Genomic DNA, 21,232 nt, shown 5'->3' with positions numbered 1-21,232 from the left:
AAATGCATCAAACTTGCAATAGGTAACAGGCTGGTTTAAGTCAATAAACTGGACCTTGATCGTCCACTTAGTCCCTGGATGCGCCACATATTAGATATTATTTTAATTAGTAAAATATTTTGTCTTCAACGCCTTCATTCAAGTTGATCTATATGTTAACTATTTTTAATTTACTTTTAAAGGTGGGGTAGGTAGAAATTTTCTAAAAAAAACCCCAAACTTTTCCCCAATTTTTTTTTTGAATTGTCTATTATACAATACATAATTAAAATGTAAGCACTCTGAAAAAGAAAGTATTCATTCAAATTGAGTGTCTGTAGTCCTCTCAGCGCTGCAATACACTATAAAACACTATAAACATTATTTCATTTCCTCCCGTCTGGGATCCTTACAAAGCCACGCCCCCAAAACACATGAACGCACGTTGCCGACCGTTTATCAACGCCGCGGAGAGGAGCAGTGTATGTAGTGACATCATGTCAGAATCACATAATAAAATGCCTTTATCATTATTAATATAAACAACTAACATGGCATGTGGGAGTACTTGGAATTATTCAGAACGAATAACAAGTACTTGCATTTGGAATGAATATAGAAAGTACTGAATGTTGCTTGCTCAATGTGCCAATATTTAAGATCATGGACCCTATCTTGCAACCGGCGCAATCGACTTTGTGCACTTCAATGTCACTTCTCTTTCTTTTATGATCCTGACAAGAACATCCATCTCCTCGGTTGTGAACCAAAATGCGCCGTTATAATAGTTTTGCGTCATGGAACAAGCGCACCTCGTTCATCACGCTCTTAAAGGGAATGTAATATGACGCTCTTATTGGTTTGTTTCCTGTTACGCCCAAACCACACCTATGAAAAATGTATACAGAACAAGCTGTGCTTCACCTGTCTAAGAGTCGCCCTTTACAAGCACAGTCCGACGTCTGTCCTTCCCCATCATAGCTTATAGAGTTTGTCCCACCGAGGGAAAGAGCTGCTAAAGACCTCGCCACCTCACACACAGCAGGCAGGATTGAGAGTGATTCCAGCGACCCCTAGAGATCCGCAGGAGTTTGAGGGGGAAGAGATTTCTGGGACACGGCAGTCCCCCACAGGGCCCTGTGCTCTACCCCGCAGCGGTGCACTCGCTCCCAGAGCTGTCACAATTACACACACTTATGCTGCCGATTCACCGTTTGATGCGCTCACTGTCCCCATGATCAAAATGAAAGGGCTTTTGTTAGCTTTTTTGTGAACTTCTAGAAAATAACCACCTTTTGTCAATATAATTAGAAAGCAAGAACAGTGCTTCAGAACACATCAGAATGAAAACGAAAGATGTATTTGAACAGTGTATAATGTAAATTATGAGTGAGATTCTTTCCAAAAGTTCTTTCCAACTTATATTGATTCTAAAAGAATTTTGTGATAGAATCTTGATCATTTTAAAGGTCAAATGTGTCATTTCAGTGGCACAAAGAATTGCATCTCCGTCTTCCATTGGTTGGACAAACATGTATTCCTAACCAGATTATAATTGTAGTATTTTTCATCAACATAATTTTTAAACTAAATGTAGATATTCTTAAACTGTTCAAAAGTTTGGGATCTGCACATTTTTTTAATGTTTTTGAAAAAAGTCTATTCTCACCCAGGCTGCATTTATTTCATCAAAAATACAGTACAAACCGTAAAATAGTGAAAAATAACATAACTGTTTTCTATTATAATATACTGTATTTTAGAATGTAATTTATTCCTTTGATCAAAGCTGAATTTTGAGTATATTAAATATATATATATATATATATATATATATATGTGAGAGAGAGAGAGTAATATGATGATTTGCTGCTCAAGAAACACACACACACACACACATATATATACACACATACACACACACATATACATATATATATATACACACACATATATATATATACACACACATATATATATACACACACATATATATATATATATATATATATATATATATATATATATATATATATACAGGGCCTGAAATTAACACCCGACCACCTGCCAAATGCGGGTGAATTTTTCTATTGGCGGGTAACACTGTCAATCTACCTGCCACATTGGCAGGTAGCCAATGAGAATTGAGTGATTCATTAGGATTTTTACATTTCAACTAAGTCCGCCATTGCGTTTGACTTTAGCTAAAATGTGGCGGCACATTACTGAGGTAGAGAGGCCAGCTGAAACAAACAACCAACAAAAAGATGAGGATGAGAAAAAGAAAAGTAAAAGAAGACATTTTAATACAAAGTGGACAATTGGCGGCAATGGCAAGGTTCGTGAGCGGCTGATTTATGACAGCGACTGTTGTTTAGGAACGTTCATGCGATCAGAAGACGACGAGGGCCTTTTCCGACTACGTTTGGATGTACGAGTATTAAACTGTTGGTGAGATGGGATGAGATAATGTAACGCTGACGTAGCATACAGTACAATGACAGCTGCACAGATGTGTGTGCGTGTGCAACTGTGCATGTTGGGAGTTGGGAACCAGTGAGAAAATATCCGGTACCCGGTAACTTTACCAGTAATAACAATATTAATTTAGTTCATAGTTCCTAACCGCTGTAACTGAAAGCTGTCAGGATCTGTCTACGTGACTAAATCAGCCATCAACACAGCCGCGTGTGATTTGTTTACATACGAGCTGCGGTAGGTCTATCTGTTGAGTAGCCTATATACTATATAGCCTATACTATATACTGTATATGTTGTGTGAGTGTCAAAATCAATTAATAAAAAGATTTTAAAAAATGTATGTTCTTAGAGTTATTATTATTACTTGACAGCACTTAAATGTGTATTCTTACAAGTGAAAGAACAATATTGTGAAATTCCCATTTTTTTTCACCTTTATATAAAGGTGAAAAAAAAAACAGGAATTTCACAATATTGTTCTTTTTACCAGCCATTTTTGGCTGAGGCAAAATATGAGGCAAAAAAAAAGTGGCAGGTAAAAAGTCTCTGTGGCAGGTGAATTTTTAAATCCACCTGCCACAGTGACCGGTGGCCGAAAAAGTTAATTTCAGGCCCTGTATATATATATATATATATATATTAATATATATATATAAAAATACTAAAATTATAATCTGGTTAGGAATACGTGTTTGTCCAACCAATGGAGACGGAGATACAATTTGTGCCACTGAAATGACACATTTGACCTTTAAAACGATCAAGATTCTATCACAAAATTCTTTTAGAATCAATGTAAGTTGGAAAGAACTTTCGGAAAGAAACTCACTCATAATTTACAGTATATACTCTTCAAATACATATTTCGTTATCATTCTGATATGTTCTGAAGCACTGTCCTTGCTTTCTAATTATTTTGAGAAAAGGTGATTATTTTCTAGAAGTGCACAAAAAACAAAAGCCATTGATATTTATGTATGTAGGTGTATGTATATATATATAGTTAAATCATCCAAGGTGCTGGACATAGTAAAAGTGCACGATAAAAGATACTGTATAAAAAGGCATAACAAAAGTAGTCCATAAGCCTCGAGCATTACAAATATTCTGTAATTACAAGTACTGTATGAAACATTAAAATCTCATTTGAGACAAAACATTTAAATATGTCAGGACGCCCTGAGCCAGGTTTGATCTCAGTGTTCTCATGTGTCTTGTGACCCATTGACATGAATGACATGATGTCAAGGGGTCTATTATGATGGAACCATTCTTTGCCCTTCAGAAAGACCGTTTAGTCAAGATGGGAAATGAGAAAACATCTTTCTATCTTTCAGATTTCAGCTCAAAGCCTCGATGAAGGAGGATTATTACTGTGAGATCTTACCTTGAGCATGACGACGCTCCACAGATTTCAGCGCAGTCCACGTGCTCCATCTAACTGCAACCTGTCTGGCACGAGCTGAGCGTCCCAATGAGGTGAGGACACACACTTCAGCCGGTGTAAACCTTTAAAAGAGCAGACACTCGATTACAAAGCTCATCCCAAAACAGGCAGGTTGTAATCGTTATAAATCAGACTAATGCAATCGTCTGCTGAGACTGGAGGACTGCCAAATTGACATAAATTAAGAAACAGATTCACTTTTATTCTTTACTGCCAGTGTGACCAAAGTTAACATATGTGGTTAAAGAGCATTTTAGAGCTCATGAGCAAGTGCACTAATTTTCATTCGCGGCACTGTAGGTCTTTCATCTTTGAGCTCTTGCAAAGGTCACAACAGCAATTCATTTGTTTTTCTACAGACTAGCGATGTGCAAAGCTGTATTTTTATTTCTTTTTTTTTTTCAGATACATAAAAGACAGAAACAAAGGCGGCTTTTCTGTATATATCAAGGATAATCACTTTATAATCAACGTGCTTTGTCTTTCATTGGTCTGTTGCAGTGGACTAATTAACTACCTCTTGTTAAACTTAAACATTGCCTTTTAGCAACCTGTCAGTATGCGGCTAACTTCCATTTCAGGAGCGCAGAAACTGCAGGCACGGAAAAACATTCAATTAATATTACAAACTAAAGAGAGAAAAAAGTCATTTTTTCACATTCAAGGCACTAAAAAAAATGTTTGCACCAAGCAATTGCTTTTTTTCTAATGTTTTATTTTGTATTGCATGTGATTAATTGCTACTGACGGTCAAAATTTAGCATTTTGCTGCTACAAGGTAAATTATGCCATCCCAAATAAAGTGTCAGTAATGCATGACTTCATACAGTATACTGCAGTTTGTATAAAATGCATTATAATCAGCGTTGGGGGTAGTATGCATTATAATCTTAGCTATGTAATCAGATTACTTTTTTCAAGTAACTAGAAAAGTAACACATTACTTAAAACTTTCATGCGTAATTGAAAAAATTATGTGGACTTAAATTTTTTCAATTATGCATTAAGTTTATTTGCTTAATTTTAAGACAAAGGGTGTCCTCACTTTTTTTAGGTAAGTCATCTGATCACCTTCTACAGTGCAGACGAGAAAAAGTAATGCAATATTGTAACTAATATTGAGCAACTTTCCCCAACACGGAATAATACTACAGTTTTTACTATATTTTTGATCAAATGAATGCAGTCTTGTTGGGATTTTCAAAAATATAAACAAATCTCACAGACCCCAAACTGACCCCAGTGGTGTATAGACCCCTTTTCAGTTGGAAAACATGGTGACGATTTTTTTGTAGGCGGAGCTTAGGTGGAGGCAGAACGATCCCTCTGGCCGCTTCACTAACGCTAGTTAGCAAGTATTGTTAGCTTGTTTTTTAACAATGACTAAGGTCACTCAGTGCCCAGGACCACGATTGTTATTTCCAAAAGTTATTTTTAACGGACGGAACCAGATTGGCCGACCCAACACGCTCACTCAATGCATGGACGATCTGACAGGATTAACGTTACGTTACCTCGGTTGAGTGGTCTGACTTCTACACCTACCTTATAGAGAAAACGATCGTAAAGAGAAACTGAGGACATATAAATCTTTAGATGCCTATATGGTCCTGTACAAGACTGGTGTGTACGATTCGCAGTTCTGCCGAGCCAGCGCTGAGACGACGACAATATAAAGAGTGTCATTACGGTGCGATTTTAATGATGTGAATATTTTCTAGAAATAAAAATTCCAGATACAACATATTCATTTTTCATCAATTCTTGCACCAAACAACACAACAAGATGACATTTAATTATAGTAACAATAATTTAAGCTTATTATGAAGCCGAATCTGTGCTGGTTTGTATTGGCCGCCTCCAGTTGTCACTTTGTTTTGCCTCCAGCTAGCGCCGTGACGTAACCGTGACGTCGGCGCAAAAGGGGTCTATAAACAAGTATAAAATAATCCTTACATTGAATTTAAAATGCACTGATATACTGTGCAGGAATACATGTTTGTCAAGCCAATAGCAGATGCAAATGCTGTGCGGTTAGTTGAACAACGTTTTGTTTTGTAATGCATGTGATTAAGTGCTTGATTCTGCTGCTACATTATCAAGGTCAATATATTGCCGTCCCAAATAAATAGCGTCAGTGATGTACGGCTTTGTGCAGTTTGTATCAACTGCACTTGTGCATAATGCATCACATTATGAACAAGATTCTCAATGCACGAATCAAACTCGCATAGAAATCACCTGCTGTCATTGAAAACTAATGACTTGGCTATCAAAGTCAATGTCAGTGTCAACAGGGGCTTGGTGCTGTTATGAAAATAGAAATATTGCCATGTTTTTTTAAACTCATTGCAGACTCGAGTTCTACCTCAGTGGTTTGTGTACGGCTGCCAGTCATACCAACTACATTCCAAGCGATGCTTTACAAATGTGCCGTATGTTGACAGATGTGTCTTATCTGCAGATGAATTTATACAGATGCCGGATCTCGGTGTCGATATTCTACACCTTATGCTTGTCCTCATTAAGGGACAGATGCATGACGGAAACTTCTGCTGGGTGCGTTTACACGGAAATAAAAGTTTTTGCACGGTAACTTTTCTCACTCTGTGAACTTGTTCCAAGCGCTGATGCAGAATGTGTGATGAATGCGTTTCAACATATGCTTTTGTAATTAGTACTCCGGATTCAGAGTGCATATTTACTGAGTTAATCCAAATAATCTGTGTGATTTTAAATACTTTCTCTTAAGTTTTGAAGACCTTCATTTTGGTTCCATTCCATGTTGTGTTTAAGTTAAATAAGTTAAATCACGTAAATATTAATGTTTTGTCAAACTTAGACCTACTACTGACTGTAGTCTTTAGCCTCTGGCCAAAAAATCCTCAGATGACGCAAAATGAAATTTTTGCGTCATCGCAGGATTTTTTCCAGACAAAAAAATACAGGGGAATATGAGGGTGGAAAGCGTCATTCGAAAATACTACAGGTTTCCTACAAGATCCTGAAGTATCCCTTTAAGCTGTTATCAACATTGATAATATTCAGAAATGTTTCTTAAGCAGCAAATCATCATATTAGAGTGATTTCTGAGGGATCATGTGACACTGAAGACTGGAGTAATGTTGCTGAAAATTCAGCTTTGGTCACAGGAATAAATGTGACAATTGTAAGTTATTGTGAAACAGTGAGTCACAGGTCTCTCACAATGAGATCTCAGTGATCTGAAGTTTAAATGTCTGAACTTTCATTCCTCCTTTTACAAATCCTACAGTCCAATCACGTGTGCGTCTGTGACCGCGAAATACACATCCATCCCCCGTATATTCAATCTCTGAATGCTGGGTCTGGCACTCTTTCTCTCACTTTATCCTTTCTTTCTCTAATAAAAAAATGCAGGCTATTGCAATAGTGCATTGGGAGATTTGTTAATTCTTTGTGCTCTTTGTGTTTTGGCCTAATGAAGACTAATGAATATCTAAAACCTCTGTGGTGCAGGGGGAGAGACTTGAATAATAAGAGATGAAACTATACAAATCACGATGCAGAAACGACCTGTGGAGAATAAACCCCCGGCTGAGAGACTCCAGCTTTGGGACACTAGCACTCGCCCTGCATACACACACAGATGTGCAGGGAGATTCTGTATCCCAGAATGCAAAGGGGAAAACTTGACCTTGGAAATGGCATACTGTAAAAACGTGAAATATACATTATGCAATAAACAGTAAGCATGCTATACATTATCGACCTCATTTGACGAGTGCAATCTAGTTATCAACTTAGATATAAAAAATATCCATTATAATTTTTAATGCAACACTGTGTAAAAAAAAACTATTAGGAATGGAAAGTCAAGTCAAGTGCATTGCATTGTGGGATATCCATTGTGTCATCCATTCCAGGGTTTAACTAAAACCATAAAAAAAATCATTTTCATTACTTAAAATAAACTTTAACTGATATAAAATAAATACAATTTCTCACTTTCATTTAACTAGCTAAACTGAAACGAAAACTAAGAAAAACTACGTAGAAATACAGTAGTGGCCAAGAGTAATGTCCAGCCTATAGGCAAAATTACATTTTCACCCTTTATTTAAAAATTTGTTAAAGATTTTGCATAGTTGTACTTGGAATTTCACTTCCTTCAATTTTTAAGTACAATCAACTTTGATGTTTAAGTAATTTCAACTTAAATAACATTAAAAATGACTAAAATTTTTGCTGAATCCTGTATAATGTATAAAGTTGTTGAAAACGGCTTAACTTATTTTGATGAGTTAAAGCAGTGTTTGATGAGTTAAATACATGTTGTTATAACTTATTGATCACACCATTTTATAGTACAAAGAAGTTATGAACATGCAAAAACAAGTTTCATTAAAAAAAAAAAAAATTTGCATAGAAAAATAAAATCTTTAGCTGTGCCTTTTTTTGTCAAATAATTTTGTCAGAGAAATACGCCAACCAAGTTTAGTGTTTTTAGGGATGCACCGATATGAAAATTTTGGCCGATACCGATAATTCTTTATATTTGAAAGCCGATAACCGATATATCGGCCGATAAACTTAAATCCAATTTTTTTTTTCTAATTTTGAGAGCCTGATTACAAAAACAAAAGTCTCACAATTAAATCCATGTCCCAAAATTATAATGATGTTCTCAGCCGATATGACAGATTTGCGTTGCACATGTTGTCCCGAACCAGATTTTAATTTTTTGAAGAGATTTCAATCATATTTCAAGAAATTCAAAAACATAAACAGTTCTCAACAAGTATCTCAGCTGAAGGGAATAATACATTAGTTATCGGCTTTAATATATTGGCCACATTTTCTTACCAGGCCGATAACATTAAAAATGAACATATATCGGCCGATACAGATATGTTGGCCGATATATTGTGCATCCCAACTTTTGTTTGTCCTTTATATTTAAATATATTCCTAATATTTTTGACAAAAAAAAAAACCCTCTGGACATTACTTTTGGAGACTACTCTATAGTATTCTGCCTAATAAACACAACATTTTGCAACAAGGTATACAAACATTAATACTATTTTTGCAGTGTAATGTGTTGCTTATATGCAAATGTTCTGTATGTTGACCACAAGGATGAGCAATATACAACAGTACAGCAGGGAATATGCAATGCACCCGACTTAACCTTGACTCTTTATCTACCGGACTGCCAAAAGTCGATTTTTATGCAATGCAAAACAAACACGTTTAATTGGTAGACATTGCAATGTATTGAAGCACGCTACTGTTTAAAACCCAGAATTCTATTTCTTTCTTTTTCTTGAGAAGATAACCAGAAGCAGAGTTTAAGCCGAGAGCCTCTGCAAACACAGATTATTCTGTTTCGGTCCCTCTGTACCAGGTAGTTCATCACAGAGGCATTAATTAATACCCATAGAGCAGCGCGAGTGTTTGTACACCGTGATTTGTACACTGCAGAGAGCTGCTGTTTGCATTAATAATCCCACAGCTTGCAAATTCAAAGGCACAATGAGGCACGTGGGACGGCCGGTGGGTCCCGGTGTGGGTCCCGCTCGCTCATGTGCTGAAACCTACAGAGAGTTATTTAATGAGATCTAATCACACCGACTTCCTCCCAAGCAGGATATGGATCTCTCATCACACATAAAAACCATTGCTTCTCCCTATCAAATACTGTAAGGGTAAAAATTACATGCTGTGGGTCATAGTTTTCAACCAATCACATGGCAGTCGCTTCAATGCATTTAGGGGTGTGGTCCTGGTCAAGACAACTCCTGAACTCCAAACTGAATGTCAGAATGGGAAAGAAAGGTGATTTAAGCAATTTTGAGCGTGGCATGGTTGCTGGTGTCAGACGGGCCGGTCTGAGTATTTCACAATCTGCTCAGTTACTGGGATTTTCACACACAACCATTTCTAGGGTTTACAAAGAATGGTGTGAAAAGGGAAAAACATCCAGTATGCGGCAGTCCTGTGGGCGAAAATGCCTTGGATGGGCCGACTGATTCAAGCTGATAGAAGAGCAACTTTGACTGAAATAACCACTCGTTACAACCGAGGTATGCAGCAAAGCATTTGTGAAGACACAACACACACAACCTTGAGGCAGATGGGCTACAACAGCAGAAGACCCCACCGGGTACCACTCATCTCCACTACAAATAGGACAAAGAGGCGACAATTTGCAAGAGCTCACCAAAATTGGACAGTTAAAGACTGGAAAAATGTCGCCTGGTCTGATGAGTGTCGATTTCTGTTGAGACGATCAGATGGTAGAGTCAGAATTTGCCGTAAACAGAATGAGAACATGGATCCATCATGCCTTGTTACCACTGTGCAGGCTGGTGGTGGTGGTGTAATGGTGTGGGGTTGTTTTCTTGGCACATATATAATTATATATACTGTACACACAAATATCTAAAAATGCTCTCAAGTCAACACATTTACTTTAGAAGCAAAAGTACTTTTAGACCAAAGTCGTGTTTACTGCAGAATGTGTCAAAATGAACTGAGTTTAAGCTTAAAACAAGAAGAAATTTTTTTTGACTTAATTCAAATGAAAAACAATCTTTATTTTTCTGACCCCATTGACAGATATTTTTTTTTCTTATTAAATATAAACTCACATAATGTTTTAATATTGACAAATATTTAAGTGAACAAGATTTAATACCTGAAGTTTGCTTAAAGTAATCTTTAGAAATTTGTACAAAAATACTGACGAACATTTTTTGCAGTAAAAACATTTTTTAAATCAAGATTTATTCACTTGAGAAGCAGAAGAAGTCTTATCTTCTGAAAAATGTATTGAATTAAAGTGGATTTATGCTTAAAATAAAATTTACCATTTTGGGCTTAATTCAAAGGAAAAACAAGTTTATTTTCTGACCCCACTGGGAGATAATCTTTCTTGTTTTAAGCAAAAAAAAACTCACTAAATTTGTATACATTTTTCAGAAATCGAGGCTTAATATCTTGTCTTTTTTCTTATAAAGTAAATGTTCTTGATTTAAGATTGTTCTGATATTTGTACTGGAAAACAAGATACAAATACAGAAGTTGAATTAGTCATTGTGCTTGAAAATTTCTGACAACTTATTATGAATTAGTAAGTGACCATTTTGAATCATTAGCATACTAGATCTCAAAATGGGGTGAATCCCAACAAAAAAAACCCCTACAAATATCCAGCTTCAACATCATTCCTGATCAGATAGAAGCTACTTTAAGACCCTTGTCTAATATAACACTGAATCTGATTGAGGATGACAAACCACCTGAACAAAAACTCTGTTTCAGGATTCTCTATTCACGAAAACTTAAGAGCAGATGTGTTTTTCTTAAACAACTACAGCACCTCTCCTTCTCCCCGTGAGATCTATCTGTCTTTACTTTCTGAATGTTATGGCATGATGATGAAATAATGTCAAGAAAACAGCAATGCGAAAAGCAATTACATTTAAAGTGCATGAAATCTTTTACGTCTGTTCTTTGCCTCAAAAAATGGTAAAAGAAGAAAAAAAAAAATCACTGCAGTGTTGCTCTGTACAACATATCTGTCACAAAACGAAACACAGAATCCATTGTCAGATCAGCCGATGTCAGGCACAGAAAGGCCTGCGCTCTGGACATATCTCCCGTCGAGAGAAAGCCGAGCTCAAGACAGGCTTCTGGCGCAATTTTACAATCAATCCAAATTCTGCCGAGACATAGTGTTGTTTAATGACTCAGGGAATAAAGTCCATCGCACAAGGCCTTTTAGCTCCGCGGATTGCCGATGCCAAATTGGGAGAGTAATAACAGGGTAGGGGGCTGGAAATAAACAGAGACGCGTTCAGGGACCCGCAGCAAGTGATGCTATTTAGTTCTCAAAGTCATACAATGAAGGGAAAATAGAGAGTTAGAGTCTATGTGCTGCTCATGCTTGGATGCTTACATTGTGGGTGTGTGTGTGTGACAGAGAGAGAGAGAGAGCACAGAAAGGAAACAATAGAAGGAAATTCTTAATGATTTTATATTTTCTGAGAAAAATTTGATTGTTTTTGCCAGTGCAAAACTGGCTGCTATTATGGGTTGTGGCCAAGGCTCTGTCAACATTTTACTTAATTAAAAGCATCTAGCCAAAAACGTACTTGAGTTGGAATAGATTTAAAAAGTCAATCAATCATTGTTCTAAAAGTATAAAGTGTTTTTTTTTTAAAAAGTTCTGACTGACATGTCAAGAGATGTAGGAGGTTTTCTCATTAAAGTAGTTTGCACAGCTTGTTTATGATGCTGACCATGGACACACCAGATGTTCTGGAAATTTAATGGTTGTATATATACTGATCACTGATCATGTTAACGTTTAAAGATTGTCTCTTCCTTGTTAGTGCAGTGAGAGAAACAAAAATATGCTTTTTTTAATTCAAAAATATGCTAACCCTAATACCTCAGACCTAAACCTACCCATAACCGAAGCGATTTATATTGACGCTAAAGTAAAGCGTCGGATGTTGAAGCATGGTCAAAATGGTCAGTTAGACGACGCCTTGGGATGAGAATGCGTTGAATATACCCTCAACACTCCACGTGCGTTCTCAAAACAGCCGGCAGAGCAGAGGGGCGGGGTTGAGCAAAGCTCATTATCATTTAAAGGTATATGCACTGAAACAGTGTGCTGAAAACTGAGCTGTTTTTGACCAGGTAAAATTTGTGTTCTTTTACAATACTAATGAGATTTTTTTTTTTTTTTTTAATAAATTGAGTTTTCATTCAGACCCTAAAGATTCAAATCAACTTGTGTGACCCCTTTAAATATGTCTATAGTTTTATTAAGTTTTAGTTTATTTAGTTTTAGGTTTTTTTTTTTATACTTCAACTTTAATAAAATGAAAATGAGAAATGCCTTGTCAAATAGCAGAAATCATTTTTTTATATTTTATTTCAAGATTTTTTTGGATTTTTTTTTTTTTAATGATTTAAGTTTTAGTTAACGACAATAACCTTGTCTATGTGGTTATTAACCGGTTCAAATGAAAATAATCCTGTAGTCAGGTCTCTGTGATTCTGGTCTCTCCTTCAATTTTAGCCACTTTAATGGTAAATATCATTAAAAATCAGCACACTCAGCTGGAAAATGTTTTATCCACTACCAATTACTCTTCGTGATAACTATAACATGATAAATAAATCCTCATTTGTAATGAAGGCCTGGAATCAGGGAGTTTCACAGTAAAATAACAGCTATCATTCTATCAGGTACATGCTAAAGTGTATTACTTCATGTTAGGGATTTGAACTACAACAATAGTGATGTTTTAATCTAGCACACCGCATTAGTAAGAATATACAGAAATGTATTCATGATAAATGGATGAATGTATGAACCACATTTGAGCACAACACATGAAATGTAAAGCAGTTCTCAATGTACTATCTTGTATTTCATCGTAATTGAGGTGTGTGTGTGTGTGTGTGTGTGTGTGTGTGTGTGTGTGTGTGTCTCACTTCTGTTTAATGAGAGCGGCTAGCCAAGACTGAATCCCTCTAAATATATACCCTCAAGTCTGCTGAATAAGAAATTACAGAACATTTTCATTTTGACTTGAAGCCTCAGCAGAAGTGGGTAATACATGCAGAAATATTTCATTATTCAGCCCCTGTAGAAATTAGCTCATAAATTAGAGAGGAAAAAATAATATAGTACACAGAGTCTTGTGTTTCTGACCTTGAGAAATATTAAAGTCAGACTATCCTGCATGAAAATACCCATTTGTATTTATTGTATTTGTATTATGCATTTACCATCCCGGAAAGGGCCAGTTAGTTTGAAAGTCATATGACGTATAACAAAATGGTAATATTAGGCAATTTCAAACTATTTTCTTCATCAATAAAAAACTAAACTGTACCATTCCTCCTGCAGCTGAAAATCAACTTGAAACCACATTTACAAGCCATTTTACTAGGGCTGGACGATTAATTGCATTTGCGATAAAATCGCGATATGATGAAACGCGATTTTGTAATCGCAAGAGCTGCGATTACACTGGTCACGTGACACGCGAGAGAAAAGCAGTCTGCAAGATAAAGCATCAACCTGCCACGCTACGCGGTTTGGCGTTCAGAAAAGAACAGTTTATTGTGTTATATATTCTCTCCTCTCCTCAACAATCCTGGATCGATTCAGAGAATTTCAGAATCGAGTCTGAGCTTAGTTTTTAAACACAGATGCGTGATGACGCTGCGCGTGCTTTAGAAACGTACCGTGTTCTGAATCTGCTTGCTTGTATTTTCTCGCTCTCTCTCACTCTCTCTCTCACACACGACACCGCTCGAACCTTCCAAAACATAGTAACGTTATTTTATAAAGGTCGGGGTTGAACCAAATTACAAGGACATTCGCGGGCTTCATTGAACAGGTTTTGCCGCTTTGCTTGATGTTATAACGTCACACTTGCAGTGCGCGTTCTCTCCCGCGGGTATTTTCTTTACAAATGCTTCACAGAAGCATTATTTATGTATTTTGGAATGCAGTTGGCTTATATTAAAACCATGAAAATCACTGAGAAGGCTGCTTTCATTTCAAAATACTAACGCGTGCTTTGTGAAGAGCGCTCGTGCATGCGGCCGTGAGCGACTCATTGGTAAATGTACTTGCATGTCAAAATGCTTTTATGACGCGAAATTGATGTAAACACGGTCAGTTATGTCTTAAACCAACAGGACAAACCACATTTACAATTTCAAAAGAGATATATGCATTAGTGTGAATGCAGCTTATCATATCTAAACTGAGGGGAAATCACTCCAGCTCTTGAATGAAAAACATTCAGACAGCCTACTTTTAAATACTGAGACCACTCTTTGTTTATTGCTTGTAATGTTTTTTTTGTTTCTCTTTATTTACTAGCTTTTATATTTTGAAGCTATATTATTTTATATAGCCTATTTAAAATGCTTAACATGTAATTGGTTTAATTAAATGTTTTTTTTATATTTATTTTTTAAAGTATGTGTTTTTACACATGTAATTAAATACATATTTTAAGAGTTATTAAGATTATTAATAAGAAAAAAGGTAGATCGGATCATGAGCTATCTAAAGATTCCCATCCCTACTGTACAATGATTTATTGCTTGTCTTTGTCGACTAATACAGAAGGTAAATAACTTTTTTTTTTAAATCACATATTAAATCGCAATCGCAATATTGGTTAAAAAAAAAATCGCAATTAGATTATTTTCCAAAATCGTTCAGCCCTACATTTTACACATCAGAAATTGATGGGAGTGTTGGGAGTTGGACAGCCGGTTGGAGTTGTTACCGTGGTGATTAGATTAGTTATCACGACTACTTTTGACTAACTAATCTAATCGCCTCGGCTACAACTTTCCTTTTATGCACATTTATAAATCTCATAAATACTTAAGACAAACATTTTTCCAACCCGATCTCACGGCAGTTCGTACGAATTTTACGAGGTGGCTAATCCGTACTAAGTCATACGACCTCACTTGTAGGAATTAGTAAGATTTTTGCTATATTGTACATATTTTACGAGTTGCCCAATTCGTATGAATTCGTACGAATGACCTGGCCCCGCCCCTAAACCTACACTCTTAGAAGAAAAGGTTCTATATAGAACTTTGAAAGGTTCAATCAGCGCTACGTATTGGAACCCCTAAGGTTCTATACACTCTTAAAAAAAATGGTTCCTCTGGGCTCTATACAGAACCCTGGGGTTCTATACTTGGCCAATAGAACCTTTTACCAAAAAAATGGTTCTATATAGAACCATTTTGGAGTTCCATATATGAAGAGGGGGATAGAACCATTTCTGGTTCTAATTAGAACCATTTCTTCCAAGAGTGTACCCATCACATGGGTTTAGACCAATCGTACGAATTAGCCACCTTTTAATCACTCGCACGAATTCGTACGTGAGATAGCGTTGTTTTTCCTTTATAATTATGAGCACTGAATTGTTCGCAATTAAACCAGAAGCATATTTTTAAAAAGTCATCCCAGCCTCAGCAGACATGAATCCTAAGCATCCAGCTTGTAATTAGTAAACACAACTTTATCCACCACGCATACGCTGTGCTATATCAGAGGCCATTTGCTATTCACGTTGTTTGCACAGTATAATTAAAGCCCATCCGTGGGTTTGTAATGACCCTTTGGACATTGCATTTTAATCATTATTCATACTTACTGCTATTAATTAATCAAGAGAGGGCTAGATAATGTTTCGTGTGGCTCGTGTTGTTGAATGAGGAGAAGTATGCTGGCACTGCAGAAATGATCCGACTCGCAAACTCTCGTGTTAGTGCCGAGGAGAGAGACGCTTGAGTGCTATTACACCAAACATCAGTGCTCAACCTCTAATGAGGCAAAATAATGCTGAATTAACTAACAGGCTACACAACGATGGCATTTGAGAAGCCAACCAAACTAATCACTGACAATGGACTGGTGAGTGAGCATCTGCTTTTTCAACATTTAAGACAAACTGTACCATAAGCAAATGGATCTCTTGATCTATACCGATTCAATAAACGAATCGATCAATAAAATTCTGTCATTAATTACTCACCCTCAAGTCATTCCAAAGACTTTTCATCTTTTGAACACAAATGAAGATCTTTTAATGAAATCTGTGAGCTTGTAGTATGTAACTACCACTTTTAAGCTCCAGAAAGACATCATTAAAGTAATCCATGTGACTCCGGTGGTTTAACCTCAGTTTAATGAAGTGACGCGAGTGCTTTGTTTGAGCTAAAAAACAAAAACGAACTAATTTACCAATTTAGTTACAAAGTGTGAATCTCCAATACATGTTCACAAGAGCATCACGGCGCATTGATGGGAGAGGAGACGTTGGAGGTTTAACCGCATGGATTACTTGTATGATGTTTTTATCCTTCTGGGGCTTGAAAGTGGTAGTTGCATAGACTGTCAATGGAGGAACAGAAATCTCTCCGATTTTATTAACTTTCCCACCATTGGCGGAAATTTCCGGCTTTCCATGTTTTCATTGTTATAAGGTAGGGGGCGCTAGCATGCATCTTCTGAAAGAGCACTGAATCTCCAGATCAAAACACAAGTCGAAGAAGAAGCAGAAACATGCGATATCATATGCAAGCACATGTAAAATAATGCGTCATCAACATTTAACTGCTTATATATCAAAACTGTCTAATGTTACTGAATGAAATGTCGACCCGGGATGAGGTACAGGACTACGAAGCATTGGGGGTGTTGATGCCATCTACTCGTTCTGAAAACCATCCAGATTTAGTTTGACAAAAACACGATTTTCTCTTCTTTTTTTCTCAAAATGTTGTTTTTAATATTATTAAACTTACCCACATTCAAGTCTTTCTAAAAACAAACAAAAAATGGACGTTGTTCAAAAGCAAAGGGTCTGTTCTTTCTTTTGATATATTGCATATTCAGATATTCATATAACAAAATATTCGGGAGGCCTTGAAACTTTTGTGAATCAAAAATGCTGGCGGTGGCTGGCAACTTTTTTCAAAAACACTGGCAGGGAAAGAGTTAAAAAGATGTTAATTTGTGTTTGACTAAATTCTTACGGGTTTGGAACGACATAAAGGTGAGTAATTAATGAAAGAATCTTCATTTTTGGGTGACTATGCCTTTAAGAATCTGTGATCAAATTGGTGATTAATATCTAAAAGAGCCGAAGGAACAGAATATGAGGTTTCCTCCTTCAACAATATGAAAAAGAACAGAGGCACTTCAATAAATGAGTGTAGTTTACAAATGTGCAAAAATGTGACTGAAGACCATAAATGATTAAAATGATGTTAATTGCAAGTAGCGAATTGGTAATGCACCAAGAAAGGAAGAAAGGAAAGGAAAATTGTTAGAAAGGAAATCAAAACAATGACTCAAGATTTTGTCGACACTGGATGTTGTTCACAAGGACTTAACACGACTCAAAACAACATCTAAATGATATTTTTGGGGAACAGATCCGAAAGAATCCCTTATTAGGGCCAATCTCAGCCTGTTCCATGCATTTGCATACAAGGCCTAATTTCACAAAACTCATTATTGAATCTATCGGTTCAAATCAGCATATTCATCAATCTCTTTTAAGAGAAAATAGGCTTATTGGTAAATTTAATAGTCATGAATTTGAAATTTAACTAATATAGTAAGATTATTTTTTTATTTAAAATATGTATACATGCATAACCATTCAAAAATGTTTTATTCATCAAAGAATCCTGATAAAAAAAAATATCACGGATATTAACACAAAAAGATGAAGCGGCACAACGGTTTTTAACATTGATCATAATCAGAAATGTTTCTTGAGCAGAAAATCAACATATTTTAATTATTTCGGAAGATGTGACAACGAGACTGGAGTAATGATGTTGAAAAAAAAAGGAAATTGTAAGTCTTAAATTTAATTTTTTATACTGTTTAATCTTTTTCGGATAAAAAAAAATGCAGACTTAGTGAGCAAAAGATTTTGAAAAAACTTGAACAGTAGTGTAGGCTATTATCATTATATATTTAAATAACTTGGGTCTGCTAAATGAATAATTCCTTTAGATACGTCATCATTTAGCTATCTGGTAAGACCAATTCTGAGCCAGATCTGCAGTTTCCAGCTGTGGAAAGAATCAAAGTGCTATTAGGGAGTGTATGTGTGTGTCCTCTTATCTCAGCAGACCTTAATGACCCAGTCCACAATCTCGATGTCCCACCGTCCCGCGTGCTGACTGGTGGGGTGCTGCGACGGGAGCCAGATGGGATGATATATGAGCATTGGACTAATCACCTGCTCATTCACATCAATTACACTCCCATCTGACAGGCAACCCACCACTGTACACTAATGGTTTTTTAAACGAGTCGCTCCAGATCAACTCTGCCGTTCCCAAACTCCCATGCGTGATTGATTGACCGGTGAATTCCAGTTGACTCGTCCCCGTCGTCTTTGTCTCGACGTTTCCTCGCAGGTAACTGACAGTTGTGGCATGCTGACAGAAGTTTGAGAGGCGTTCGGGAGAGAGACGTGAACAAATGCGCGGCGCTGACGGATGGATGATGTTTGAAGCCTATTGTTGCGGCTTAAAATTGCAACGTCTCTTTCCTTCAGCGTGTTGCCATTTGTTTCAAAATAGGAAGCTATGTTAGGAAAGCAGAGATTCCCTTGTATTGTCGAGTCTGACAGCGCGCTAGAACCCCAGTATGAGCTGCAGATTATGTGGATTGATGTGCTAATGAGAGAAAAATCCTCTTGGCACAGAAAAGAACAGAGCTGTTGTACAGAATGCTGTCGTGTGTCCCATTCTCTTCTAAAGAACATATTGTTGTGCACATAGCAGATCCACAAAGTGCTCACCTGCTTTCACCGTCCCCTTCAGCTTTAGCTAAAGACATTATGCCAGAATGATTGTGTTTGTGGGCCAAACAGACAGAGAAAACAGCTTCACAATATATTTGTGCTGATTCTGATATCTTCGGAGCCCCTTTCACACAGCGCGTTGATCCTGGGAAATTGCCAGAACGCCTTCTGTGTGAACGCAAACACAACCTGGGATTGATACCGGCCAGTGTTGTAGTACTCGAGACTCGGACTCGTCTCGGACTCGGTCTCGAGACCATATTTTAATGGTCTTGGTCTTGTCATGGACTCGTGTGCATTTGGACTCGGAATCGACTCGTACTCTAACATTTTTTTTTTAGGACTCGGACTTATTCCCGAGTCCACTCGAGTTCAATTCAAAAATATTTTTCATGATTATTAATGCATGTTAATAAAATATTTCTTTAAATTGATTGAAACGCCCAGTGATTGGTGATTTTCTAGTGTGCAACTGCGCATGACAAATTGCAATAAAATTACTTTTAACACCACCTACTATGTGGCCTTTTTACCCTAAACTGATCATATTTTTTAAACTCTAAGTAAATTTAAAAGTAAATTAGGTAATCAACCCTCACTGGTCTCGGTCTCGACTCGGACTCGACTCTCTATGGACTCGGTCTTGACTCGGACTCGACTCTCTCTGGTCTCGGTCTCGACTCGGACTCGAGTGAGGTGGTCTCGACTACAACACTGATACCGGCATCGATGCCGGGTTGGGGACCTAGTAAAATGGTAAATGGACTGCATTTAAATAGCGCTTTCATAGACCTAATGGCCACGAAAGCGCTTTACATATTGCCTCACATTCACCCATTCATACACCGACGGCGGTGTCAGCCATACAAGGCGCCATTCAGCTCGTCGGGAGCAGCTGGGGTTACGTGTCTTGCTCATGGACACCTCGACACTTGGTCAGGTGGAACCGGGGATTGAACCACCAACCTTTCGGTTTGTAGACAACCTACATGAACCACTGAGCCACTGCCACCCTATAGTAACATTGCCGGGATCAGTCCCGGACGCGCGCTGTGTGAACAAAAGCCAGGACCGATGCCGTAAGGGGTGTGTCATAGTGATGACGCTCGTGCCATCGCGCGACTCTGTTGCTCTTAGAAGAAAGTTTGTGTTCGTCATCAACAAAGAAAGGACGAACAAATGTCTGCAAACTGGAATGAAGCAGAGACCATGAGCTCCTCACTATCCACGCTGAAGCGGAAATCGTTCACCAGCTTTGTGGAACGGTATGCGCGTGTACATGTTTTCGACGCGTACGTTACACGTCTCATCCTGACGTCATGAACCAAAATCGAATAATCCCAGGACAAATGCCGGGTCACATTATCCGTGTATTTTCCGGAATCTCTGTGAGAAAGGATGCAACATCATGAATATCGCTTGCAATCAATCCTTTTTTAACAAAAGTGGTGTTAAAGTCCCCATGAAATTAAAATTTAAACATTTAGCATGTTGCTAGTCTGCTCCAAAACAAAATTGCATTTAGAAAATATAAGCGTTCAAAACTTACCGTCTCCCCCCTTTCAATAATATGGATTACCAATTTTGATGACATCACTCTGCACTTCAGCTTCTCATCAGATTTTCTGTCCAATCAAATGCTCTCTAGAATCTGAAGCCCCGCCCCCTACATTATAAATAGACGCTGAAGCTGCGGCAGAAATCGCTCACTTGATCACGCATTTACTATTTTCTATATGGTAATCAAACACTATATTACAATTCAGACATAGGGAACAACCGCCGCAGCTCCGGTCCAGAGACACGATACACATAGCGGATCATATGATCGAGTCCCGCAGACCACAAAACATATCAGAGCCTTTGAATTCTGCACAGAATGCTGTATATTAGAGGAGATCATGAGGAGAAACGGTTAGAGATTATGAGAAAACTGCA

The 21,232-nt window shown here is 37.2% G+C and overlaps 1 protein-coding gene across 5 annotated transcripts in view; it reads right to left on the bottom strand.

Moving 5' to 3' along the window:
- Window positions 1-21,232, bottom strand: part of LOC120481353 (uncharacterized) — a 92,769-nt gene that overhangs the window by 35,216 nt on the left and 36,321 nt on the right. For all 5 annotated transcript variants that reach the window (XR_016146554.1, XR_016146555.1, XR_016146556.1 and 2 more), the window contains one exon: window positions 3,848-3,969. Coding sequence is in view for 1 of the 5 variants with exons in the window: in XM_089119868.1 (XP_088975994.1) it covers window positions 3,848-3,969 (122 nt within the window). In the remaining 4 variants the exon portion in view is untranslated. The remainder of the gene's footprint in view (window positions 1-3,847; window positions 3,970-21,232) is intronic.

The sequence above is a fragment of the Pimephales promelas genome, chromosome 14 (assembly GCF_988280905.1).
Source record: "Pimephales promelas chromosome 14, fPimPro1.hap1.1, whole genome shotgun sequence".
Lineage (NCBI taxonomy): Eukaryota > Metazoa > Chordata > Actinopteri > Cypriniformes > Leuciscidae > Pimephales > Pimephales promelas.
This window is presented reverse-complemented; position numbering and strand designations above follow the sequence as displayed.